The sequence below is a fragment of the Diceros bicornis genome, chromosome 17, assembly GCF_020826845.1.
Source record: "Diceros bicornis minor isolate mBicDic1 chromosome 17, mDicBic1.mat.cur, whole genome shotgun sequence".
NCBI lineage: Eukaryota > Metazoa > Chordata > Mammalia > Perissodactyla > Rhinocerotidae > Diceros > Diceros bicornis.
The window spans coordinates 47,290,915-47,318,578 of NC_080756.1; the positions used below are offsets into that span (position 1 = coordinate 47,290,915).

Here is a 27,664-nt window from a genome sequence, read left to right on the forward strand (position 1 = left end):
AGTTCAGTATCATTTGTTTAGGTTGATCTCATCTTTCTAGCCTGCTCATATGTTTTTGAAATTTGATTCTCCCTTCTGACACCTCTGTTATTCTTCCCATCTTCTTGTCATGTGAGTATTTTGTAAATTTGTGAAAGTATTCTTCCCCAAGTTGTTGATAAAAATGCTGAATAAAACAGGATTTGGTAAGGGTTCTTTGATTGTCTACCAGAGATCCCCCTTTATGCTATTTCTCCATCTTTTCAGCAGAACCCTTTTCATAAGGATTGTTATTGAGTGTCCTGCTAAAATGTTTGGCCACATCTGTGATCAGAAAATATTCCTTCTTGAGAAAAATAAAATATAGGTGCATACTGTGTGTACAAAATTGCTTGCCTAGTTTTTTTCTCCTTTTTTGCAAGTATCATAACCATGCCACTTACCTATGCAAACATCTTCTATTTCTTGGCAAACTGCTCTTACAACACCTTTTCTGAGCACCCCCCCCCAATACAAATGCATTTTTCTCTACAGATAATATCATACAACCTAGCTCTGCAAATATTTTTTGCTCTTAGATTATTTCTGACTGTTGACTTTGGACTTTCTCCTCTGTAAAATTCTCCTGCCATGAAGCTTTATAAACTCTCGCTCCCTGTTAACACTTTTACTCTTAATAGAACTAGGTTCTTTAGATTCCCTTCCCATAGTTATCCCATTGATTAAGTCCCAGCTCTCCAGTCATTAATATTCCCAGCTCTCCTAGCATCTACAGGATTGTTTTTAAAGGAGTTTTAGGAAACATCGTGCATCTGCTACTCCTTGTGGTTGAAATGAAGCCATGGCTCGGGATGGATACGGCACCTACTTAAAGGCCACATAAATAACAGTCTGTAATATCTGGGAGGATGAATCATGGTGAATGCTTTTCTCTGGCTGAAACTTTGTGAAATATTGGCTAGACTTCAGGCATAGACATAGAGGTTGCTTACATAAACGAGAAGACTGGTTTAAAAAAGTAGCTCTGTGATGAATGAGGATTTAGACACTGGGGTAAATAAAAATTATACTTCTCACTATGTCTGTACTTGGGCTATACTTGGCTAAATTCACTATTGTGTTACCTTTGGTCTGTCTAGACCAGGATAGGCATCATCTAATTAAAGATATGGGACTGTTCTAAGTCACTGTATCTCCAACTGAGTAGAGGCAGTGGCTGGACAACAAGTTCCTAGAAAGAGAAGTCTTTTGATGTGGTAACACGAGTTCTTTTGAATACTGAATAAAAAGTTGGAAAATGGGTAGTAGTATTAGGAGATAAAATAGCAAAATAATGCTAGTGATAACAATAGCTAACTTCTACTGAAGTCTTATGTTCCAAGAATTGTGGCTTCTTGTTGAATTCTCACAACAATCTTATGAAGTGTGTACTATTATTATCACCCTTTGACAAATGAGAAACTGAAGCACAGAGAGATTATTTACCCAAAATCAAGCAGTTAAGAAGTGGTGGAGATGTAAGTAGCTGAGTCAGGCAATTTGGCTCTAGAGCTGTGCTGTCCAGTATAGTAGCCACTAGCCACATGGGGTAATTGCACGCCTTAAATGTGGCTGGTCCGAATTGAGATATGTCGTAAGTACAAAATACACACTGGGAATCGAAGACTTTATATGAACAAAAGAATGTGAATTGCCCCATTAATTTTTATATTGATTACACAATAAAAGGATATTTTGGATATATGGAGCTAAATAAAATGTAAAAATTAAGTTCACCGGTTTGTTTTTATTTATTTTAATATGTCTACTAGAAAATTTAAAGTTATGTATGTGGCTGACATTATATTTCTGTTGGGTAGTGCTGTTCTAGAGCTTAGCTCTTAAGGACTGCTGTTTAGCAACAAACAAGCAAGCAAACTTGAGTTTTGGTAACATTCATCAAGTTAAAAAGGAGTGAAGAAAGTTACAGAACAGGGCAGCTTGGTGAGTTGAGTTGGGTTCTGTAAGGAAAAGGGGTTGCTAATAGGATATATTGTACCTGGAACCTGGAAAGGTCACAGAATCAATTTTGGGCAACTTTGAAGGTGTTAATTTCTCCCTGAAGTTAAAAGATAATATTTGGTCAAGAATGAATTAGTTTCCTAGGGAAGAAAATAATCTCAGAGCACTGGTCTTGGACTAAAATGTAAAACCAAAAGTGAATGGTTAAGGGAAGGATGACCTAAAATAATGGGTTTCAGGTGGTTTTACAACAGCGAGGCCTGGGGAGAGATGGAGCAGTATTTTCAGCCTAATAAAATGGAATCAAGTAAGATCATTCCTGATGAGCTGCCTAAGGTTTAGCTGGTGAGCACCAGTGTGGTTGTACAGTCTTTAAAGTATGGAACTAATTCTATACTAGTTGGTAAATAGCAACTGCTCTGAAGCCTGTGAGTACACACAGTCCTTCTTCCAGGCTTTCCCACAAGTCACCTCCTGAAGGGCTAATGCTTAACAAAGCAGGGGCCCAGACCCTGCTCCATCCCTAAGGCCACCTTCAGTTCTGATTGGCTGGTGAAGGTACCAATTGTTAAATATTTTGAATATTATCCATGCTTAAGGGAAACTATAACCTGTAACTTTTCTAATTTCATGTAGTTTGCACCATCATATAATATGATCAGAGAGAATACCTTTCAGAGATAGTGATAGATTCTTCAGAAGAAACAACTTGAAAAATCCACCTGGTGTAGAAGCTGAGTTTGAGGAACTTCAGAGTGGGAGAAGTGTATCTACGTACATTCCGAATATCTTTGAGGAAGGGGAACAAAGGAGAAAGGCTAACAAATCCTAAGGCTTTGGAGGTGAAATTGCCCATGTTCCCCAGGTACCAGTGATGGAAAGCCACCAAATGATGTGGCACCTTCTCTTGTTTAGGGGCCTTTCATCCTACCACTTTAGATCTTGGAGCTATTATTGTTCTTTTTCTACAGAGCACTGGGGGTATTTGCGGAATATTTTGGGGCAGTGGGGATGGTGACTTCCTTTGACTAGTCCTTCTGCTGCCTTTCCTTTTCCCAGCTTAACTTGCCTTTCCTGCAGTTTCCTGGCACAGGTGAGGTGGACTGATGTTGACAAGGAAAAGAAGAGGTCCAGAGGAGGCTGGGGACTATTGAGTGGTCAAGATTAGACGAGAGTTTGGCTAGGTGATCGTTCTTGAGAAAAAGAAGTGTTCTTAAGGAAGTTGGTGAGAGGAAGCTCGTGGTTCCAATTCACTTCTGTTCTTGGCCTTATTTTTAACTCTCTGTTTTCTCTGTGTTGACCTTCCATTCTTAGAGCCAAAAGGGGGCATTCCAAAGGTGACTTGGGCTGAAGCATCAATATCCAGAAGCTGTTCTTACTCAGGTTCTTCTTTTTTTCGCTTGCAGGTCAGGACAGAGACAGAGTCACTAGGTTAATGGAATGGGGCTCAGGATTATCTTGGCTCGAGAACAGTGCACCTCTGGGACTCCCATTAATGTGCCCTTGCACTCCCCTTCCATTCTTACTCTCCCCCCGCTCCCCTCTACATCATCATATATTTTGCTGCATAAGCAGGAGCTAAAGCCATATTTGTTCTAGTACAGAGATGGGGAATGAAAGGACATAAAACTATGAATATGTTCATTATAAGTTTTAGGGGCTCATTTCTCATCTCCTTCCTTCCCTTGGCTTGCTTTAATAATCATGTAACTCTCACTGTCTTCTACTTTTTCTCTTTATTCTGTTCCCTATTCATCTTTCTGTCTTAAAGTTTTCTGTTTATTCTCTTGTCTCTGGTCTAATCCATATAAATTCCTGCTCCAAAAACCCTATAAACATTCATTAGTATTAATCTAGTTTATTTCTATTCTTTCCCAATAATATGACAAGAAATGAACTAGCACATGTGCGCTGTAGGATAAGATCGTATTAATTGGTTCTGCTCTCAGTAATTTTCATGGACTTCACATTTCCTACTGCTTTAAGTCCAAACTCTATAACTAGGATTCCCAGTTTTCCCATTTTATGTGAAGAAAAATATATGTGGCTAATAAATATGAAAAATGTTTAGCCTCACTTAATGAAAGATATGGAAATTAAAACAATGACATATTTCACCTACCAAATAGGCAAAAATTTTAAAGACTATATTAACTGTGGCGTATAGTGAGATCAGCACTTTCATACACTGCTTACGAGAGTGTGAAATGATTTGACGTTTTTGGAAAACAATGTGTAAAAATGTATTAATGACTTTTAAAAAGTTTATATCCTTGACTGATTTGTCCCTAATTCCAAGAGACTGTCTTCATGACATCAGATATACAGAGAAGTACAAACAAATATATTCTTTATAGTACTAATCATTGAGCACTTACTCTGTGTCTGCCACTACCTAAGTGCCTCCCAGGCATCATCTCATTTACTCTGGGAGGCAGGTGCTTTACTGACCAATTTTACAGATAAGGAAACCATAATAAGAGAAGCCAAATAACTTGCCTAAGGTAACAAACAGCGTGTAGGTGGTAGAGTCCCATTCAAACCTGGGTAATCTTACCACAGAGCTCCTGCCCTTGACTCTCATGCTATAATGCAGTATAATGCTTACTTATTATATTAGTTTTCTGTTTACCTTTTGCTCTTCTATTATACCATGAAAGCTTAGACGAGAAGCTCCTGTCTCTGTCCCCAGCCTCTAACCCCATGCCTGGCGTTTATTAGGTACTTGATAAATATCTGCCAAAGGAACAGCCTAACTGAATTTTTATTGTCCTTAGAATCAACTCCTCACTTCTGCTTAAACTGCTCCTGCCACTAAAATTGGCTTCTTACCCTAGGAGTACCTAGTGATAGTAATCACCACCACCACCACCACCGTCATCTTACCTCTCCTCCAGGAATTCCTGATTTCTCCTGATTCCTGATCATGTGTGATCCCTTTCCTTTTCTAAGTCCCATAAAATTTGTTCCCGTTCATTTTATGATAATTACATTACACTTTGCATTGTTGTCACTTGTATATTCCGGGTGTCAGAATTGTAAACTCTTTTTGATCAGGGATAATTCCCTTTACTTCTTGCATCCTCCTTAGTGCTTAGGACAGTCTTTCATGTGGTGTGTGCATGATTAAATGCCTGTTATGTCTTTAGAAGTAAATATATAAGGCTAGGTTAGTCATAATACATGTCCTCCAACCAGAGCTCTTGATAAAAAAGCACTGCAATATTATGGCACCACATTATAAATTTTAAATTACTTACTTTGTACATTTGACTTTGCAAGGTTAGTAATCCAGTGGGTGTTAATGCCTTCTACTGCACCCCTGTGTGCCCCAATTAAGGCCTGTAAGATCAGATTAAATGCCACTTCCAGACTGAAGGATTCCACTATTCCCATTCATATTACTCCTAGTTTCCATCCCAGGGACGAACGTCTCTGATAAAGCTGGCTTGGAACCACATTGGTTTCTGAGTATTGGGCAAATGAGCTGTAGTTAACCATCTGGATGTTCACGTTTCACCTCATTACATTTCTGTTTTTTTCACTTTTTGATAAAAACCCACTAGCAAAATTAACTAAGTTGAACCCAAAGTGGTTCTTCTATCTTTATCTAATGTGTGTAGCTGGTTTTGTACTCGTTTGTACCAGTCATCAGCTTGGGTAAAAAGAAGGGTCACAACTTTTATTTTTTAGTTTACTGTTAAAACTCCCTTTTACCCATATTAGCAGGAAAAACAATTTAACCCTCTGAAGGTCTCTCTAATATCCATGTCAGATTGCTTAAGAACACTAGGAGTTTACTCAGTCCATGGGTCAGCCTGATTCTAGACCTCAGATGGATAGAGAACCAGACAGTTTGTGCAATCTACTAGTAGACCCTGGCTTTTGTTTTTTGGGTTTTTTTTCTAGTTTGTCTTGGGCTTGTAATGTTTCAAGTTACATTTATTTGCTCATTCATTGTTCCCAAGACAGGACCATTGTTCTGGACTGTCTGTGTCTGGAAGGACTTCTAGAATCAGTCCTATACTCTATTGAAACTGGTCTCTTCCATGACCCTCTAGTCCTTTATGTTGAGCTGGGTTCACATCACAGATTCCCCATTATCTCATGGAGAGTTCCACCATTTTCCTTTCCTATCAGTGATCGATCTGAACTATATCAATCTACAGAAGAATTTCTAATAATTTTGAAGAAGTTTGGGGCTATCAATCTCTTTTTTCTCAACAGAAGACTTGGCTCCTTATTGTTTTTCCTCACCTCTTCTCCATGGATCAGAGTTGTCCATACCAAGAGGGATACTTTTGTTATGCCCTAAAAGTCTTCTTCTACTTCTCTCCCAGGAAAGGAGGTGTTTGTTTGCCTTTGGGGAGCTTCTGGGAAGATGTAAACTTCTTTTCCAAAGTGATTCTCTGTGTCCACCTTAATGAAGAAACAGCCAGCAACTTCTTTTACTAAACAATGTTAAGTTCCATCTCACCATGACCCACATCATGTCTATTTAACAGATGTGTACTCTCTATTATAAATCTTTCTGTGTTGACTCCCTTCTGCCTTTTTTGCACGTGTACACACAATATTGTGCAGGTATGTGTATGCACAAGCTCACAACTGAGAGCACACTAGCTATTTTAGATAATGTAAAAATTGAATTTGTGAAGAATGAGGAAAATGTAGGCCTCTGAATAGAGAAAGTTTTGTCTCTTTCATAGAGCCTTGCAGTTTCTACACTGCTGGATGGGAAGGAACTTACCAAGACTGTGTCTGTGAGTCATTGGGAGGGTGCATGGAAACATTTGTCACTTCTGCAGTTCTAACCATCCCCTCCAACCCAACATCCCTCTAGACTCAAGAGTTTCTACTGTGCTAGTATTTGAGTATGAAATTCACCCATGACTGTAATCAGTAACATCATTAGGGCTTCCCAGAGAATGGGCCTTAGAACATTTATTTCACCATTGAGGGTGAGGGTAAGAAGAGAGGTTGAGACTTTGCTAAATGAGAATACATTAGTTAGAGAGGTGGGGATGGCTTTGATGAAGAGGAATAGTATTGGAAAGTTGTATTATTTTTGTAGACCTGTGAAGATATTTAGAAATAGTTGCTTTGTAAAAGAAAAAATCTGTTACAAGGCTGCTATGTTGCCTGTGATAGAAATGTACTGTGTCTTAAGTAATTCAGATATTTAGAATTACAATTTATTATTTCTGCTTTATCTCATCTTGCTCTTAGTTCAGGTATTTCCTCTGTGTAGACGTGACTTAAATACTACTTCTTTCTCAGTAGGAATTATTGTGCCTACTTTATGTGTGTGTCTAGAAAATTTTATATTGTAAAATTTTGATTAGCTGATATTAGATGGATATTTCAATGTGTACATCCTGGCTGATGAGTCATCAGAGAGAATCAAGGGAAGATGGTGGAGCTAGTGGCCTGAGCAGTGCGCATGAATTGGAGTGAGAGGTGAGTAGTTGTAGTCTTTCTTTGTGCTCAGAGCAAACCAGTCTGCCAGTGAGCCAAAAGCTAATGACATTCTTCAGATTGGAAGAAGGACTCAGACTGGGACAAGCCTAGAGGAAATCTATGATCTTCACATGAGAAGAAAGGTAATGAGGAAGAATTGTTTCTAGTAAAGTAAGGTAGCCTGATGGTAAAGAGCCATCAAAATGGCACCTGCCAAATGGACCCAATGGAAGTTCTTGCATCTGAGACTGGGTGGTAGCTGGAAACAATAGAGGAGGGAGATGACTTTTATGACATAGTAGAACCAGTATCATTAATGGGTTGGTGAATGGTCTTCATACATCTGACTGGACAGTAAGAAGCAAGAAAGAAGCAAGAATATATCTCTTGGGCCAGAAATCATAGCAATCGTCCAGTTGAGTGAATGACTAAAATCATGAGAAGAATCAGTGGACCTATGTCAAGACCTGAGAAGGTGGAGTGTTCTCATGTATTCAGAAAGGGACAACTTGGGAGCCTATGCTGTTCTGGGTTGTATCGAAGGTCTAGTCAAACTTGGAAGCTATATTTGACCAAATACAAGTGATGCTTAGATAATGAGGACCATAAAAATGATGATGAATTTGTCAACTTAACCAGTTTGTAAATATGTGTGAGATAAAACTTTTCCTTTCTTATATTTTTGGCCATCATATGTGGTAATTAGATTCACACTTAATGAATCTGAGAATTTACTGTGTGCCAGGCACTGTATTTGGCAGTTTCATGTCTATTGTCTCATTTGATCCTCATATATACAACTCTATAAATTAAGAATTATCACTTTTATTTTCTAGAGGATAATAATGGTTGGATAAGTGAAATAACTGTCTAAGATCACATAGCTAAGAAGTGTCCAGATTTGAATCTGAATTTGTGATTCCAAATTCAGTTCTTTTTCTATAACCCTAGTATGCTTCTCATTTTGTACTTACTGCTTTGTTACCTTGGCCTCTTAGTAAATCTTTTTAAAATCATGTAAGTTTATAAAGAAGAAAATCTAAATTTTATATTTTCACTTAGGGGCCATTATGAAGTGGTGGCTACAGGAAACCAGTTATCAAAATCACAAAGAAGGTCAAGGCACCTGGGGGTGAAACTCAGGGGGTAAAACTTTATAGAAATCTCTAGAGGTCAGTGCCCCTTGTTATTGTCAGAGAGAACCCATCACAGAATATCTTTAGACCATTATTCTCAGAAATAAATAGCACATATCTACCTCCCTGTATGGTTAAAATGGGGGGAGTTTGTGGTTTGTGTTGAGACGCTAATCCCAAGGGCTAAATTAATGTTTATTTGACAATTAATCTCAGTGCTAACAAATAACTCTGTAACCCCCTCTCACACACTGTATTTTGGTGAAATTTATTAAATGTTCCAGACATTAGTCTTTTTTATAACTACTCAGCCACCATTTTACAGAGGATAAACTTAATATTTTACTTTGTTCTATTCTTATACCCTCAGAATGAGCCAAATTTGGTCAAAGTCAATGAACATTAAGTTCTTTTGAAGTGATCATGGACAGATAGGTCAGTGTGAAATGCCTGGTGATTCAGAAGAAATGGAACTCTAACTTTGATGGTTAGAGCCAGTTCTCCCATCTTAAATTCAAAAGGATATGGGAAATGACTTGATTTGAATAGAGTGCAGACTAGCTTTATGTGCAATGAGAAAAAGTTGAAGACTGGGATGGATTTGGCTTTGTTCAGGGCATATTGATAAAGTACTTGAGACAGCAAGACAAGGTGGGAGAAATTTCATTTCTTGCAATTGTGGAGAAGGAGATATAGTTACAGTTTTAGAAACCAGGAGCCGTATCCAGATTAGCAGAAATTCAGAAGTTCAGATAAAATAAATATCTCACTTTCTAAACGGTTAGACATTAGCCCGGTGTTGCAGGAACAGCCTCAGAGGACATGGAAGCAGCTACCTCATAACTGTGTGTTATGAGGCTTTGCTCTTCCTTTTTTGTTGTACTTGTGCAATCTGCGTACAGTCTGAGGTACCTGACATCATCCATGGTTTTATTTCTTTATTTTGGGGCTAATATTTTTAAGCACTTCTGATTAACCCTTTCAGTGCCGGTGAAAAGGATGTGGTTTTGTTAGCATCTGTTACATACAGCTTGCTAAAGCAAACAGTCTTTATCTTCAAGTAAACTGTAAATCATCAACTAAATTATTTGCCTTTATCTCCAAGTAAATTGTACCTACTTGCTGTGCCCAGTTCTATGTTATCCATTTATTGCACACTGAATAAACACCAATGGCTAGATAGGTGAAAGAACAGATAGAGGCATACTGTCAATGTACACTCTTGTACTTTCAGGGGTGTGCCTGAGATCTTGAGAAGGTCTGCACAAAGTCCTGGATATGAATGCAGCCAGCTCACTGTCTATCTTTAGAACCATGTGACAAAAAGCGACACTTGAATGAATATTACAACCAGCTAGTAGATACACACAGAATGGGAAATAAGAAAAGGGCCTTGGAGGAGAGAGTCTTACGTGAATAACCTTGTCTTACTGGAGGGGACTCTGTCCAGCCACCCTTTCTGCTCCAGCAGTCTCAGGCCAGGGACTAAGCCTGACTCTTGCCAAGTGAAGGTTAACAGGTTAACAGGAGGTTAAACGTTAACAGAAGGATGTTTTCCTCATGAACACGGGAAGCTGTGGAATAAATTTCAAGGATGATGCTATAAAGCAAGAAAATAGTAGTAACTCATGGTATGCCTTTTATTTTTAGTTAGGCTCTTTTATCAGGAGCAAAGACCAACTAAGTTGTTTCAAAACAACACAGAATGCAAAATACCAGGCAATTTACTTTGAGAATGTACATGGAGAGGGCTAGAAAGCTGTGAGGAACTAAGACCATTCCAGGGCTGGCTACCTGCTGGGTCTCTCTCAAGGATGTTGTGGTCTGTATTTTCAAGTCTCTCTGCTTCTTACATGCATTTGAAGCAAGCCTTCTACTTCTAGCTTCTTCTGCCATCCCATAGCTTCTATCTCTTCATTGTTTCACAGTGCTCATGACCTTGGTTTGTCATGGCCCTCAGTCTATTTCACATTATAGATGAAAGACCTGCTCATTTTCTCATGTTTTTTGGTTCAGCATCCTGAGATAGACAGAAGGTCTGATGAGCTGGACACTTTTTTCTAAGCAGGCACTGGCCAGCTTAAGAATGGGCTGCTTTGGTCAGGTACCTACTTCTGGTTAATAGTACCTATGCTCTGCAAAGAAGAGCTGAGTCTGAGGGCAGGGGAGGTTAGTCTAAAATAAAATTGGGCATGATGGGTATGATTGCTCGACATATCAAAGGAGGAAGCTTAACTGATTCTGCCTATAGAAGTCATTCGCTGAGCAACATGGAAACCCTCTTCAGAACATGTTTAATAAATAAAGCCAATTAGATATCTGAAGAGTTTTACTGTGGCCAAAGCAGAAAAAGGTTTGCCTTTATGTGAAGGAAATAAGAGGGGAGTCTGAGAGTTAATTCTACCTTACAGTAGGAAAGGATTAAGAAGTTGAGAGAATTATAGAGAGATGAACTTACCCTTCGTCACCAAAGATTTGAATATTAAGAATTTTCTGTAATTAAGTGACTGATTCGATGGAGTTCCTTGGTAGGATGACTTTTGAGGACTCTGTCTAGGCCCTCAATGCACCATTGAGGGACTCAGAAATACATATACAAGGACATATTTCCTGTGAGCCAAGACATCCTTCCTTATTGTGTGAAGCATAATTTGCAAACTGAACTGATTATTTCTAGTAACTTTGTTAATATGTTGTTACATATGTAACCAACATAAGCATCACCATACAGATGAGGACACTGTGTCCCACTCCATTTACAACTGGAAGGACCTCTGGTTCAGATTGTGTCCCCTTTTTTTGGCAAAAGGTAAGAAACTCTGTTATTGTGTTAATCCTCAAGTATGCCGTTGCTACTATATATTCATTTGATTTCATGGGACCAAGAATAAAAGCATATCCTAAAATATACCCTCGCTTTATTAGTAAGAAAATAAGAAAAAAAAGAATATTATGTTTCTCTAATCGACATGGAGGCAGTTTTGAGAACTGATACCATTTAGGTACCTATCTATGGATTTTTAAATGAATGAAGCACAGGGACTAATAAATTGAAGTGGAGAAAATTTGGCATCAGGCTACTTTTGTGAGTTGCTTGGATTTAAATTTGCAATCCCAGGTCATCTCTATGCAAGGAACATTAAACTAATTGATTGATCTCCTGACCAATGTGGACAATTATTGAAAACTACTGGAGGGTCAGAGGAAAAAAGGCCAGTTAAAGAAAACAAATATATCGAGAGAAGGGAAAGACTAGGAATTATCATTCCCTAGCCTTTTCTGAAGGAATACTGAAAAGAAATCTTAACAAAATCAATTTGCAATCATTTGAAGAGAAGGTTTTTTTTAAACTTGGTAGCCTGACTTCATAAAGGACAAGTCCTGTCATACTAATCTAATCTTCTGAGATGAAAATGAAAGGTTGGTTAGATCAAGGAGAAAGATTTATATATAATTCATTTAGACTGTAGAATGCTTTGGTTATGATACTATATGGTATGTCCATCAGCTCTTCATTTATTTATTTTTTTTGTGAGGAAGATCAGCCCTGAGCTAACATCCATGCTAATCCTCCTCTTTTTGCTGAGGAAGACCAGCTCTGAGCTAACATCTATCACCAATCCTCCTCCGTTTTTTTTTTCCCCCCAAAGGCCCAGTAGATAGTTGTATGTCATAGTTGCACATCCTTCTAGTTGCTGTATGTGGGGCGTGGCCTCAGGATGGCCGGACAAGTGGTACATCAGTGCGCGCCCAGGATCCGAACCCCAGGCCACCAGTAGCGGAGCGCGTGCACATAACTGCTAAGCCACGGGGCTGGCCCTGTCCATCAGCTCTTACATCACTGCCCGAGATAGTGGACATCAGAGGCTCATTGTCCACCTGAGGACAAGTCTAAAGCTGAGTTGAAGGCCAGTGTTACTTATATTTCTATCCACAGTCCAGTATTTGGATTGAAACGCATGGGTGTTTCATCTGCTCACTGCACAGAGCTGGTGGGCGAACTGGCAAAGAGAGAGATAAGTAAAAAAAGAGCTTAAAAAATATAACTCTCCAGCAATACTGCCCTCTGTTCTCATCATTCCTATGACACATGTTCTAAACCTCATGCTATCTTAGGAAAGTCATCAATTATTTTGTATATTTTGATCTTATTTTCTAATTAGCTCACCCTGAGGATGAGGATGATGACTTATACTTCATCTCTACCCTCTACAGCACTTGACAGGCATTTAATAAATATTTGATTTGTTAGCAAACAATTAATAGGATTATAAAGTACCAGTTGTGTGAGGTCCAGTGGAAGAATACTGCAGGCTATTAATATGTACCAAGTCGATCACTAGTTAGCAGTGCTAGAGTGCTAGTGAATGGATACATAGGAGTGAAGCTTAAGAAACTCATGAAAATAATCTCTGTACAATGCTAGGTAGGTGTTAGACTTTTACTAGATGATTGTGACCAATCTGTGGTTCACAATTAAAACAGGAGGTGTAGATGGTTTAGATGGGAGCTACAGAGATAGATCAAAGGAAGCTTGAGGATGTGTGGTGCTGTGGTTGAGTGTGTGCAATCTGAAGTCAGGCCTAGCAAGATTTTCAAACCAGCAGTGACCTTGGATGAGTTACTTAACTTCTCTAAAACTCAGTTTCTCTGTTGGTGAAATAGGAGAGAGTAATAGGGCTTGTTTCACAGGGATATGAGAATTACTTGACATAGTGCATATATAGTGAGTAGTGCGCTGTAAGAAATTCAATAAGTATTGAAATAAGAACCATAATAAATGAGAAAGAAAGGAGGGCTAAGGAAGAAAAGGCTGAGACTAAGTGTAATAATAATCTTTACACACAAGATAATGATAAACCGTCATCCATCTTGACATCAGCTTGATTTAGTTCCATTAAATTTTTGAGGTTCTATTGTGTGCCTTTCACCAAGGAAAGCATGAGAGCCAAAGGGCTTACTCTGCAGCATGGTGGAATCAAGATAGACATAGGGAAGAATTTCAGAAAGTCAGGATTGCTGGACCTGTTGACCTATGTAACTAAGGAAAATTGTGGAATTTTCTTTGAAGACTTGGAAAATAATCTGGTTCCACCTCACATTCTCCCAAACTGGCTTAATTGTGATCTTATTCTGAACTGGACTAGTGTCTTCTCAAGCCACTCTAGTTAATGTTGTTCTTTGAGATCTTGGGCTGGCATATTTAACAGAGAGTTTAAGCTGTGCTTATAAAAGATCAACATATTGGCACCTTTCGCGGTACCAAATTAAAATCAGAATGCCATTGCTGGGCCATGAGGCTGCCCCCATTTTGTTTTGTTAGCACGGATGAGAATTCACAGCCAGCTAAGGTGATCCTGATAGCTTCAGGTGACTTGCTTTACTGCCAGTTCTAAAGATAATGAGACTGAATGTAAGACTCATACTCATCTGGGATGATTCATCTATAGGCGGGGGCCCCACTGTGAAGGATCCAGATTAGAGATTAATAAAGGCTACATCTGATTATAACAATGGCTCTGTACTCCAGAGAGTCTGATGAGGATGGGTGAAAGGATGAGCTCTGAGCTCCTTTCTGTTTGAAGTGCCAAGTGGCATTTTCTCTTAAAGAGCTCTTTTTCTGCTTGCATGCTTCCATCAGAGGAAAAGTATTCAGGTGGAATGCTATGAACTATAGAAATGTTGGAGATCTCTGAATGTGGCTTAAAAACAAACTTGAAAATAGGAATGAATAAATGGGCCATCCCTTTACTTGTCGAGTTCTTGTTTGCAAGAAAGATCTTGCCAACTTTGATATCTCCCTTGAGTGATGGCTGCTGATTATCCCTGCTTGGCCAATCTTCCAGAGTCAAGCTGAAATATTGACAGCATTTCAGCTCCCCAAGGCCCCAGAGGGGAGAATGGAATCGCTGGTTGAGCTAAGAGTGTAGGCCTGTTAGGATATTCCAATACGGTCTTTGTGGAACTAGGGCTGCGGGAAAAGGGAGGCAAAGAAGGAAGAAGCCTCAGCCTGGGCTGCAGTGCTGATTACAGAAGTGAGAAGATGATTTCCAGGAATGGTTGGCAGGGTTGTTACTGCTAAGTCAGAGGGGACAGGCTGGGCCAGAGAGAGTGACCCTGGTCTGCGTTGGAAGCTGGATCCTCAGCATTCCGTACCTTCTAAGCCAAGTATTCCTTCTGTGTATGGATAGAGAAATGGATAGACAGTTTTCTAGGAAAATGGACAAGATTGTGTGGTCAGAAAAATAGTTTTAGTGTGGTTCTCCCTGTATCAGGTTAGGAGCTGGGAATCTATTCTAGTAGAGTGTGTTGTACTCTCAAGGAGACTCCATATACCATGCCCCCTGCAAGCATGAGGGAAAGAAAATGAAAGGTAAGCAATTAGGAACTTTGAACTCTTAAAGATCCATTTTTAGTGCTAATAACCAGCATCCATAAATGAGGCACAGCAAAAGTAAGAGTTTAATAGTTCTGGAAAAGGGGAGCAATATTCAATATAAAATGAACAAAGAAAATCTCAAACTTGTGTGCAACCAACCAAACATTGGACACCATTTTCACTCTGTTACAGGCCAGGGATACTGGGATCTGAACAATGAGTCTATGGGATAGTCAGAGAGCTGGGAAAGACTGGACTTAACCTTGCCATGTGGCTTCCTGCCACAGAGTGGGGGTAAGCAAGCTCCTAGAAACCTATTTTAGACGAAATAAGCCACTCGGTGTGATTCAGACTGATGTGAGAATGCCAGGGTTTGGTATAATAGTGGACAAATCAACATAAACCTGTTGGCACTAATAATGTGCTAATCATCTCACTGTTAAGGGCAAGTGCACCAAATCCTCGGCTTAAGCAGCCTAGTCAGCTTTAGAAGTCGTTGTTGGGTATGGTACTTGTCCAATCCTGGTTTAAAGATTGGAAGGCAGTGCCTAGTGGCTAAAGTTCCAAGTCCTACAATTGAATGAAGCTGAGACAGGCAGGTGCTCATAAGCTGTTGAAGATATGTATATATATTTTTAACCTGCCAGTATGCAATTTTATTTTCATTTCTGGACCCCTTCAAAATGCATTGCCTCTTTTAGATGGAGCATCAAATTGGTTTAAAAGACGTAAATAAATTCGGAGCCACATTGATTGCGAACAGCCATACTTCACTGTGTGTGAAGAAGTAGTGGTCAGTTTTCCAGTCCAGGGACCTAGGAAAACCAATCACTGGATGTTTGGTGAGAAAAACTTTCTCGGAAAACTTCTTCCTGCCATTGGAGACAATATCCTGTTAACTTGTGCCAAGTGAGCATCATTGGTCTAAATTCTAAATTCAGCGATGCTTAGTCTTTCCATATGGAGCAGGGATAGAAAGACAAAGAACTCTTGTGTTTTCCAGAGACCCATGTGTATGAACATAATCACTCATCTAGAACCGCTTCTTTTGTTATTTTCAGCAACAAATGAGGTACTAGTACTCATAGCTTGATCAAATATTAAGTGTTCTTTCTATCCTTCCCCTCTTGTGGGCACCTTCCGACTTTTCCACTCCCATTGGTAAGTGAATGCGATATTCTGATCAAACACATATGAAGAGATCAGAATGTTAATTTATTTGAGACAAATGTCAATACTTTTACTCTGAAAAATGCTGCTAGTATGTCGAATACCATCAACGGCTTGTACTTAAGCCTGTTCTTTAATAATAATAATAATTCTGTAAACTCTACCCTCTCGCCTTAAGGTAAATGGAAAGATTTTGATGGCATAGGGAGTTTTAGATTTAGTATTTCATACATAGTAAAATATTTTTGTTTTCCCTTGGTTATCTGGTTCAGTTTTATGATGCTCTTCTTTTTATCCTATGAAATGCCCAGATCTATATTAGTGTTGAACACACTTGATTTTGTAAACTTGTCTAAATAAATTTAGTCTGATACTGATTATCTTTCTGCCTAATTAGTAGTGTTAGTTTAATACTTATGCAGTGTTAGTTTAATACTTATGCTGTTTTTCTCTACCCATTTCATTTTTTTTTCAACTTTTTTTATTCCCCCACCTTCTTCCCTTGCATTTATTTAAAAGTACATTTATTCAGTCACAGAATTTGATTGTGGCTGAACTTGTCAGCTTGTTCTTTTGTAGAAAAGAACCTCTTAATAAAAATACAAGTCAATCCATCTGAGAGTTGTTTTGATGTGCATAACGGAGAAGGCTATAGAGAGGAATTTTAATTTAAGATGAAATGAAATAGCCTTGTTAAGATTTTGGCAGTCCTAATACCTAACAGAGGAGCACACACACATTCTAGAAGTTCTCTTAGTATTTGCCAGGCCCTTTGCCCCCTTACTTAATTCTATAATTCATTTGGGTATCCTAATGAGAGGGGATCTGCCTTTTATTCTTCCCACTTCTTGCCCTGTCTGTTGCTTAGAAGCTTTCTTCTTGCTATAAAATTGTCTCTGAGACTTAGAACAGGAAGAACCTTGTAGACATTCTCAACATGAATACCTTTAGTTTGTTTCTCAGCTCTGGCTTAAATTTGGTGATTGAAGCACATCCAGGAGGAAGACTCAGTCAGGGAAGGAAATAGGGAAAAATTTAAGGAGAAAACAAAGTTATCTTCTGAAAGAACAAATAAGAAAAAGAATGCTGGCTTCTGTGAAGTTGTTTGGTTTTCCAGAATGGTTCTTATACTAGCCTAATCTGCTTGAATTTCTGTTCATGGGCTTTTGAAAACCCAGAGTGTTCTCCTTTGCGTACAAAGATTTAAAAAAGAATGGATCTGGCATTTAACAGGCAGGAAAGATCATGATTCTCCATGAGTAAGCTTCCATTGTGTGTTTCATTCATAGTATTTCTGATTAACGGCTAACCTGGAGAATATTGGGCATTTCCCTATCTTGCAAGGCATTGCTCACAAAATTCTGACACTATTCAAACCCACCCTAAATAGCTAATATCAGCCTTAGTCACCTGAAAAAATGAGGGTGTGGAATCAGAATTTATAGTCACCAAAGAGGGAGTCTCTTGGAGTTAGGTGGGGAGAGAAAATCCTTCTTTTATTTTGGGAGGAAAGAGATTTTGTCTCCATATTCTGCTTCTACTTTGTGCTCAGTGTGGAAGAAGTAAAGAAGAAATATCAGGACTTGCCCTTAGGGCAGCTGGGGTAACTCTGACCTCTCACCCCACCATTTCTACACTTGCCTTCTAAATCTGGTGGTAGTGGAGAAAGTTTTCAGCGAAAGTCCCTTTTATTAGACACAGATCTTCCTTAAGAACTGACTTAGGAGGAGAACAGAAGAATTTTCTTTACTCATATACTTAGAGGAGGGACTAGAAGGAAAATCAGATTTATTTAATCCGAAACTACGTTAATGTCCTAGCAGGATCATAATCGCTGTGATGTTATAAAGTACTAAGATTTGAATAATGAATTACCACATTTTTTTTAATTCAGCAAATATTTACTGAGAGCTCACTGTGGGCCAGGTCCCATTCTAGGTACTGAGTTACAGCAGTGAACAAACCATTATGGGCTCTGCCCTCATGGTGTTTATACTCTAGTTGGAAATAGGCAGTAAGTTCATAATAAATATATCATGTAGTCTGTTAGATGATGATAAATGCTATGGCAGAAAGAAAAAGTGGAGCAGGATAAGGGGGCTCAGGTATGCCTGTGACAGGAGAAGGCAGGCATTAGTATTCCATTGCAGGGTCAGGACTGGGCTTTGTTGGAGAAGGTGAAGTTTTAGCAAAGACTTGAAACAGATGTGTGTGTTAGCCCTGTGGATACCTGGATAACTGGAGGAAGTGTTTCAGGCAGAGGAAATAGCTAGAATAAAGGTCTGGGGCAGGAATGTGCAAGTATGTTCCAGAGAGGTCAGAGTGCATGGAGGAGAGTGAAAGGGAGAGTCTGAGGAAGTGAGATCCGAGGGACAGTGGGAGTCCAAATCAAAGGCATTAGCTTTTTCTTTTTAGTGAGTTGGGAACCCTTGAGGGTTTGGGGCAGAGAGTAACATCTTATGATTTAAGTTTTGAAAGAATTATCCTGCTTCTTTGTTGAGCATAGAGTGTAGGGGGCTGGGGTAGAGGCAGGGAAGCCAGTTAGAGGCTCTTGCAGTGATTGGGTGAAGGATGATGGTAGCTCAAACAAAGTTGGTGAGAAAAGGTTGTGTTCTAGATATGTTTTGAAGGTCAGGCAATTAAGGTTTCCTGACTGATTGGATATAGGTTTCCAGAAAAAGAGAGGAGTTGGAACAGGAGGGATAGAGTTGCCTTTAACTGAAATGGGAAAGACTGAGTTTCATTTTGGAAATGTTGGAGATGCTTCAAAGATATCCAAGTGGAGCTGTAGACTAGGCAGTTTGATATATAAGTTTGAAGTTTTGGAGAAAGAAGTGTGAGAGCGATTGGCATATAAATAAGATTTAAATCAGGAGACTGGATGAGATCTCTGAGGAGGTGAATGTCAACAGAAAAAATATGAGGACCAAGAATTGACCCTGGGGCCTCCAGCTTCAAAAGGTCAGAAGGAAGAGGAGGAACCAGGAAAGAAGACAGAGAAACAGCAACCAGTAAGGTAGGAAGAAAGTCAAGAGAATGTGAAGCCCTGGAAACCAAGGGAAGAAACCTAGGAGCGAGTGATCAACCAAGTCAGATGCTGCTCATAGGTAAAGATGACTGCAGATGAATGTTGGAGTTGGCAATATCCAGGTCACCACTGCCTTTCACAAGGAGAGTTTTAGTTGAATAGGGGGGTCGAAAGTTTGGTTGGACTTAGTGTAAGAGAGAACGAGACAAGAGGAATTGAAGAAAGTGAGTATAGATGGTACCTTCAAGGAATTTGCTGCAGAGAGGAGTAAAGAAGTGGCTGGTAGCATTTTCTGCTTCTCTGTCTGGCTTCAAGGGGGATCCCCTTCACATTTTATAAAAGTGCAATTTGTGTATAACCATTCAGGCATACCTTGTTTCTATGAAGTAAATATGTATCACCAGCATAGAAATTTGGAACCAGATGAGACCATCAAGGTCATTTCAGTTAATCTCCCACCCAAAAAATGAATTTTCTTTATAATATTAATACAATAAACATTTTTAAAAATTTTTGTGTGCTACCTAGAGATCCAAAGAAGAATAAGGCACAGTTCCTGCTCTTAAGAAACATACTTTTTTTTTTTTTGTGAGGAAGATCAGCCCTGAGCTACCATCCATGCCAATCCTCCTCTTTTTGCTGAGGAAGACTGGCCCTGGGCTAACATCCATGCCCATCTTCCTCTACCTTATATGGGATGCCGCGACAGCATGGCCTGACAAGCAGTGCATCAGTCAGCGCCCACTCGCCGAACCCTGGGCCGCCAGCAGCAGAGCGCGTGCACTTAACCACTACGCCACGGTGCCGGCCCCAAGAAACATACATTTTTAATGGGAGGAGGCAGGCATATATGCTTCCTGTGTGATAAATATTATGATAGAGCCACCTACAAAATGATGTGAAAGCACGGGCGAGAGAGAAATAACTAACATTTGAACTAGGCCTGAAGGTGAGCATGACATTTTCCAGACGGCATGCTGGGAGAATCCCTTTATCAGATAATAATCCAGATCCTGTTTGAATGCTTATAGCAACAGAGAGCTCACTACCTTATGAGACCCATTCCATTTTAAATAGCTATAATTATTGCAAATATATTTCTTATATTGAGCCAAACAATGCCTTTTAATACTTCTACTCATTGGTTCCAGTTTTCTCCTCTGGAGCTAATGGCCAAAGTCTTATCTTTCTACCATATAAGTCATTTCTGTATTTGAAAATGGATATTGTGTTCTCTCTCTCTCTCTTTTTTTTTTTTTTTTGTGAGGAAGGTTAGCCTTGAGCTAACATCTGTTGCCAATCCTCCTCTTTTTTTTTGCTGAGGCAGATTGGCCCTGGGCTAACATCCGTGCCCATCTTCCTCTAGTTTATATGGGATGCTGCCACAGCATGGCTTGACAAGTGGTGCATCGGTCCGCACCTGGGATCCGAACCTGCGAACCCTGGGCCACGGCAACGGATCGCGCAAACTTAACCACTGTGCCACAGGGTCAGCCCCCCTCGTGTTCTCTTTTAAGCCATCATTTTTCCATGTTGAAAAGAGGGAAATGGCTAGAGCCTCAGGTTGGGTTCCTTAGGAAGCAGACTCTGAGACCAGGGTTAGTGTACCGGAGGCTTATTAGGGAGTGCTCTTGAGATCAACGCCATGAAGGGAAGGGAAGATTGGGCAGTAATCGGCAGAGGGAGAAACACAGGTGTGCTGCGGTTTTCATGGAAGCTCCAGCCAACCCTGTGGGAAGTGCTGAAGATAGACTGATCCTTCAGAGTTGTCCAGAGTTAGGGCAAGAGGACCAGGTCTTTATACTTCATGACAACCAGTCATTCAGGAAAGTTTACCCTGGGAAGGGGGCATGACTTTGGACGAGATGGTTCTCTTCAGCTGATGCAATTCCCAAAGTGGACTGACAGCTGAAACCAATTTCCACAGGCATGATCAGCAGCTGGAGTAGTTAATCCTTTATGTTCGAAGTGGAGTCTGTAGGGGATCTGGGTGATGCAGAAGGAAAATCTTATGTATTGCTAAATTTTTAGGCAGTTATTTTCGGAGACAGACAATAGAATGAAAAAGTACTTGCTTTTGTTTTTTCTTATTAGCAAATAAACACTATGCACATCAAAGTGATGAAGGTTCAACATAACAATTCTAGACTAATGGAGTCTAATGTAAAATTGTACCTTCTCTGTGCTAATTGCTCATCTCAGGCATGGTGACCCTTTATAGGAATGCTTTAAAGATGCTCTCAAGGCAAGTTGAAGAAGTACATTTATGCAATAAATTTGACTTGGAATCTTCACTGGGAGGAAGAGACTGCTCCAAGGACCCCTACACATCAACATTTTGTAATGACATTAGGAGATAAAAATGTAAGTGGGGAAGGATAGTGAGCTGCAAACTGAATTATATCCCTGTCCTTCATCCTAGAAAATGACACTTCTTGTGGTGATCACAATGTATGCTGGGTGCCTGCAAATATGGATGCGTGGCCACCAGTCCTTTCCACTCCATGCACGCATGAAGATTGCTCTTTGATTTGTGGCTGTGGCCATAATTTGCAAAGCCTGTCACCACTTGCAACTTATAGTTAGCCCAAAGCTTTGTTGAAAAAGAGCTGTCCCATTACCAATTGCTGTACACCAGATTGACGTGTCAACTAAATTAATAACATTGGACCACTCATTATATTGGGAAACATTTGCCCAAGCTATAACTCAGTCTCTTGATTTCTGTTTGACTTCATTAACCTCCTCTTGGTGCCACAGATAAAATGGTCATGTAAGGCATCCTTATTTAATGAAGGATTGACAATATGAAATGGTTGAACTGGGCGTTGATGGGAGCAGAGGAGTCAAAAAAAGGATGATTGTGGAGAATGATAAAATTAAAAGGTAAGATGAGGATGTGATGGGGGTAAGATGGAGCCATATTAATTTTTCTCTTTTCATTCACCATACATTGGCTTTCTTCACATAGTAGCTGGCAGTTTCTTTAGGAGCTCATTTATAATTGTGAGAGAGTTTTAAGAGAAGACTAAGAGAGGAGAGGGTCAGGTTGGTGTATAATATATTGATTTTCTTTTAAATTCAATCTCATTAGCATGGGCTCGTTTACTGTGGACCCACATGGGTTTTTTTTCTCAAGGCTATCTCTAGCTGTGTATCTCTAGCAGTGGTTTCACTATAGATGGAACTTTGTGGGTATTCAACAACCTCCTTGTAATAAGATGTGTTCATTTGTCATAGAATGGGTAGACTTACTTTCTTTACACCTGGGATCCCTTTCATCCTAAACCTGTACATTTTAAGGTATATTTGGAAGCTTTTGTCACTTTGTTATATACATTGGGCTTGTGAAAACTCAAGTGATGTCTCATTTGAGAATCTCCAAAATTTGCTTTAGCTGAAAGTATAACAAGAAAAACAAATGGCTATTTCTTTAAAGCAATAGCAATTCTAGGTGGGTTGTTCTGTCGCTGGCCTTCCTTTCCTGTTATTGTGGCTCTCTGTATGCCCCTGACAAGTCTTGAAATAATTAAGATTTTGTTGTCTTGGATTTCCACTATATCCTATAACCTAAGAACAAAGTCAGCTTCACCTGAAAAGCAGTACTTGTGTTGTAGTTGGAGAAGACCAGGAGCAGGGGCTGGCTGAGGTTTGGAAAGTACACACGTGAAATCATTATTCTATTCTGAATTCATTCCCACCCATTCTCAGTGCCTTACCCTCTCTACTTCTCTGAATTCCATGGTTCTATGAGGCTCCTCTTTGACTGTATGTTTAAGCCAGGGTAGGGAGCCATGATAAGTACCATTTTGCCCTTAGCAGAAAGAATCACCCTCAAATGACTAAACATCTACTGTTTCATTCTGGATAGCCTGTGAGAAATGTCAAAAGTTCAAGCCACACGAAGCAAGCAGCTCTGGCAGAGCTGAGGGGATTGCAGCTTTCATTGCCAAATCAGGGTCTTTGGACATCAGCTGGATATTTCCCAACCTGTATTTTTTTCAATAGTGGGTGCCCAAAAAATACTCAGCAATTTCTCAGCTGTACAACAATATGTTCCTGAGCTAAGAAATCACTGTATAATTTTGTTTAAAGGCCTGGCCTCTTGTAACTGTACTTTGAAGCTCTAGTCTGGGGTATAAAAAAGAACTGCCACTTTGAGAAAGACACAATTTTGTTAGCCTGTATTGTTATAAAATGGAGATGAGCCATCAGATTGAAGATAGGGGGCACTAACCAGGAAAAGAGATGCCATTACCCAGGAGGAAGTCATGGAAAAATGGACTGAGAGAGGACAGGCTGAGAGGGTCTTTATTTTGTGGTTTCAGATTCTTCTAGCCATAAGGTGGAGATAAAATGCAGAGCTTGACATCTCAGAACAGCAGGTGAAATACAGCTTAAAATGGGAGAAATTTAAAATGGCTTCTCCCTCAAACGCGGGGAGAAAACATAAGATGCTCAGAATTGACAGAGGATTATGTATGTAATACACAGGTCAGACCGAGACTTCAGGCATTATAGAAATAAGAAAAAGAACAATCTTCTATATGTTGCTCTAAAATAAAGTTTAATCATATATGAGCTTGAATACAAGGCATTCTAACTTGTAGCTTAGATATACTGTTTGTGCCTTACTCTAACTTGGGTATCTCATTATCTGAGTAGAAGATAGAGAAAATGCTAAATTTGCTATTAATTTAACAGTTATATGTTTATAGAAAATATAGTGACCAAATCTTGTACTATACATGCTGCTCCCTGATAACCATCCCTGAGTACCACCCACTTGCTGGGCCAGTGTGCCTATACCACTTTCATAGGTAGGTTTAAGGGTAGCTGGATGGCATTTTGGATCATTCCCTCTGATTGAGTGATACACATCCACAATTGATAAGTCCAAAAGGTTCAAAAAATGGAAAGTGTGTGTGTGTGTTCATATAACTCATTTGAAGGTAAAGCCTGACCTGAACTGACATGAAGCTGTTTAGAGTCTTTATCCCACTTTATGTGACTCATTATGTTTTGCAATAGAAATATTAACATATTTGATTTTAGAAAGCTGTCCTAGGTTTCGCTGTAGCCCCAAGAATCTCAGACAAGGAAAGTATAGACCTCTATTGATTTTTTTTTAAAGTCTAGGAGATAGTTTTAGGAAGGAAGGTATTACAAGTGTTCACAATTCGAACACATCCAATTTAAAGGCATTATGAGAAAAAGTAAATAATGAACACAAACCTTTGTATCCCACTGGTTCAAACTCTTCCTTACCATCTTTGGTTTGATTTTTCTCTCTCTCTTTTTTCTTTTTTTTTTATATTTTTACTATTCTAGGATGAATCCTCCATGTTCTTCCAGTTTGGCCCATCAATTGAACAGCAAGCTTCTGTAATGCTCAACATCATGGAAGAGTATGACTGGTACATCTTTTCTATCGTCACCACCTATTTCCCTGGCTATCAGGACTTTGTAAACAAGATTCGCAGCACCATTGAGAATAGCTTCGTGGGCTGGGAGTTAGAGGAAGTCCTTCTGCTGGACATGTCACTGGATGATGGAGATTCTAAGATCCAGAACCAGCTCAAGAAACTTCAAAGCCCCATCATTCTTCTTTATTGTACTAAGGAAGAAGCCACCTACATTTTCGAAGTGGCTAACTCAGTAGGGCTGACTGGCTACGGCTACACGTGGATTGTGCCTAGTCTAGTGGCAGGGGATACAGACACAGTGCCCTCAGAGTTCCCCACTGGGCTCATCTCTGTGTCCTATGATGAATGGGACTATGGCCTCCCTGCCAGAGTGAGGGATGGAATTGCTATAATCACCACTGCTGCTTCTGACATGCTGTCTGAACACAGCTTCATCCCTGAGCCCAAGAGCAGTTGCTACAACACCCATGAGAAGAGAATCTACCAGTCCAATATGCTAAATAGGTGAGTGTGGAACAGAGGGCACACTGATGGTGGAGGTTCGAGAGCTTCCAAGACTGGGGTTGGAGGTTCAGAAACTGTGGGAAGAGCAGTTCAAGATGGCAGAGGTTTGAAGGCTGGCCTCTGAGATAGCAATTGGTCATGATGGTGGGAGTGTTTCACATCCAGAGCTTGCTGTGCTATGTTCTTGTTTTAGGAAATACAAAACAGCTCCCACTTTTTGAGCACTTACTATGTGCTAGGTGTTGCTCTAAGTGTTTTGCATGTTTGACCTCATTTGATCCTCAAAACAACAACTCTATTAGGCAGGTTTTTAAAATTGTTTCCATTTTGCAATACAAGAGATTAAGGCTTGTAGGTGTAAATTGTCCAAAGTCATACTGCAATTAAGAAGTTCAATTTGGAGTTGATCCCTACATACTCGGTCACTATGAAAGATGCAGTAGATGTAGAAATGAGGGAGGACTGGTCCACCTACCTTTGGAATGCTGCTGTACTAAGAGAGAATGGAGAATAGGTTACATGGGTCTGTAGGCACAGGAAGAGGATTCGTCCTTTGGTTTTTATCTCCTTTGCTTCTCCTCTCTCTGCCTTAGAGGGTAAGAGTGCTGCTGTAGAGGCAGCTTTTATGGTTGTTCTTAGTCTGGTTTATTTAGTAAGAAGAAGATATGGGTGGAGTTCTGCTCCCCTGACCTCACCTCATAGTCCAGCCATGACTGCAGGACATCCTCTTAGGACTCCGTGGGGTAGAAGATTCTATACTATGCTTTTTTGATTTTGTTATTTGTATAAAACTGCTGCATGTGCACAATGTAAAAAGTCAAGCAATATAGAAGAGTACAAAGAAGAAAGTAAAAATGACCTTAAATCTGACTAACCAGAAATAATCATTGTTGAAATAATTAGTGAATATCTCTCTAAATATCTACCTGTGCATGTATACCTATGTGAATATAAATCTATAATTTTACATAAATGGAAATATAACTATACATGCTGTTCAATAACCTGACTTCCTTTCGCTCAACAATATGTTTTGGGCATCCATTTTAAATTTATTATGAACTATCATACACATAGAAATGTATTCAGAAAAAATAAATACTCGGATACCCACCATCCAACTTAAGAAATAAGATACTAGAAAGTGTACTATGGAGAGATTGAAATACATCTAGTGGAGGTTGAATGTGTAGCTACTTACACTTGTTTAACTTCTAGAAGGGAGTTGGACTGCAGCCTCTCAGCTAAACTCCTAATGCAGAGTTGAAACTAAAACTAGTTTTCATGTAGCTGTATCTGTGACCCAATCCTAATATTATTCTACCTTGAACTAAGTTCTTTCTGCCATCCCTAGTTATCACTGCTTGTTTGGTATAGACTATCTTGGTTTTCTTCCTACCTCTTGTCTCAGGCTCCTTGACGTGTTCTTCTTTCTTTACACATCTCTTAAATATTGGTGCTTCTCAGGGTTCTGTCCTAAATCCTCTTCTTTTCTCACCCATTGCCAAGGATATAGTCAATGTCTGTAAGTTTCCCCAAATTGACATCTCTGGCTGAAACCTCTCCCTTGAGCCCCATGTCTTTATCCCTGACTGTAACTAGATATGTTCCTTTGGATGCCACAGGGCCTGAGAATGCACCATATCCAAAGCTGAACTGCTTTCTCCTCTCCTGTTACCCTCCCACCCTCTTCTAGCCAAATCTGTACTACCTATAAAGCGTACATCCCCTTATCCAGTTGCCTAAAATAAAAATTTCCAAGATATCCTTGATTCCATATCCCTGACACCTCATAGGCAATCATGCCATATTCTGTGGATTTCCTCTGGAGTGCTTCCACTTATTTTCATCTGTGTAGCTTATCCTAGTCCATCTCTTCTTACCTGCATCGCTGCAGGGCCTCTTAAATATCTTCTGGCTCCCAGTTCTACTTTTTTTCAATCTACATTGTAGCCAGAGTGATCTAAAATGAAATTGTGATTTCATCACTCTCCTGCTTAATACCTTCAGTGACTTTTCATTGCTCCTATGATAAAGTCCCATCTCCTTAATGTGGTTTATAAAATCTTCCACAGCATGGGCCCTTCTATCTTTTCAAAATTGTCTCATGACACTTTCTCCCTTGAATACTACATTCCTGCAATACTGAACTTGCTTTAGTTATTTGAAGAAACCATGTTCTCTCTCACTTCCAGCTCTTTTGCCTGCCTTCCCAACAATACACAAATGCAGATGCTCCTTTACCTGCCTCATTCCTCAGGCTTCAGTCTCAGCATTGCTTTCACTGGAAAGGCTTTCCTGAACCCTGGACTAACCTCACCCTGTTACATGCCTTCACTGCATTGTACTTTTCCAGTACAGCCACTCTTCAGACTATTGTACTTACGTGCTTTATTATCTCTCTTCCCTGTGAGTTTTGTGAAAGCAGTGATCTTTCTGTCTAACTCACTTCTATGTCCCCCACTCGTGGCATAGTGTATGGCACAGGGAAGTCACTTGCAATGAATGAATGACGCCCTCCAAGACACTGAGCTGCCTGGTGCATACTTACCCCACTGGAGCCTTCTTGTTCTGCTCCTCT

At 39.7% G+C, this 27,664-nt stretch overlaps 1 protein-coding gene across 1 annotated transcript in view; it reads left to right on the plus strand.

Annotated features, from left to right (window-relative positions):
* GRIN2B (glutamate ionotropic receptor NMDA type subunit 2B) overlaps positions 1 to 27,664 on the plus strand; it is a 278,160-nt gene that overhangs the window by 75,215 nt on the left and 175,281 nt on the right. Inside the window, exon 2 of the mRNA XM_058557590.1 lies at positions 24,485 to 25,083. Within this exon, the coding sequence (XP_058413573.1) occupies positions 24,485 to 25,083 (599 nt within the window). The remainder of the gene's footprint in view (positions 1 to 24,484; positions 25,084 to 27,664) is intronic.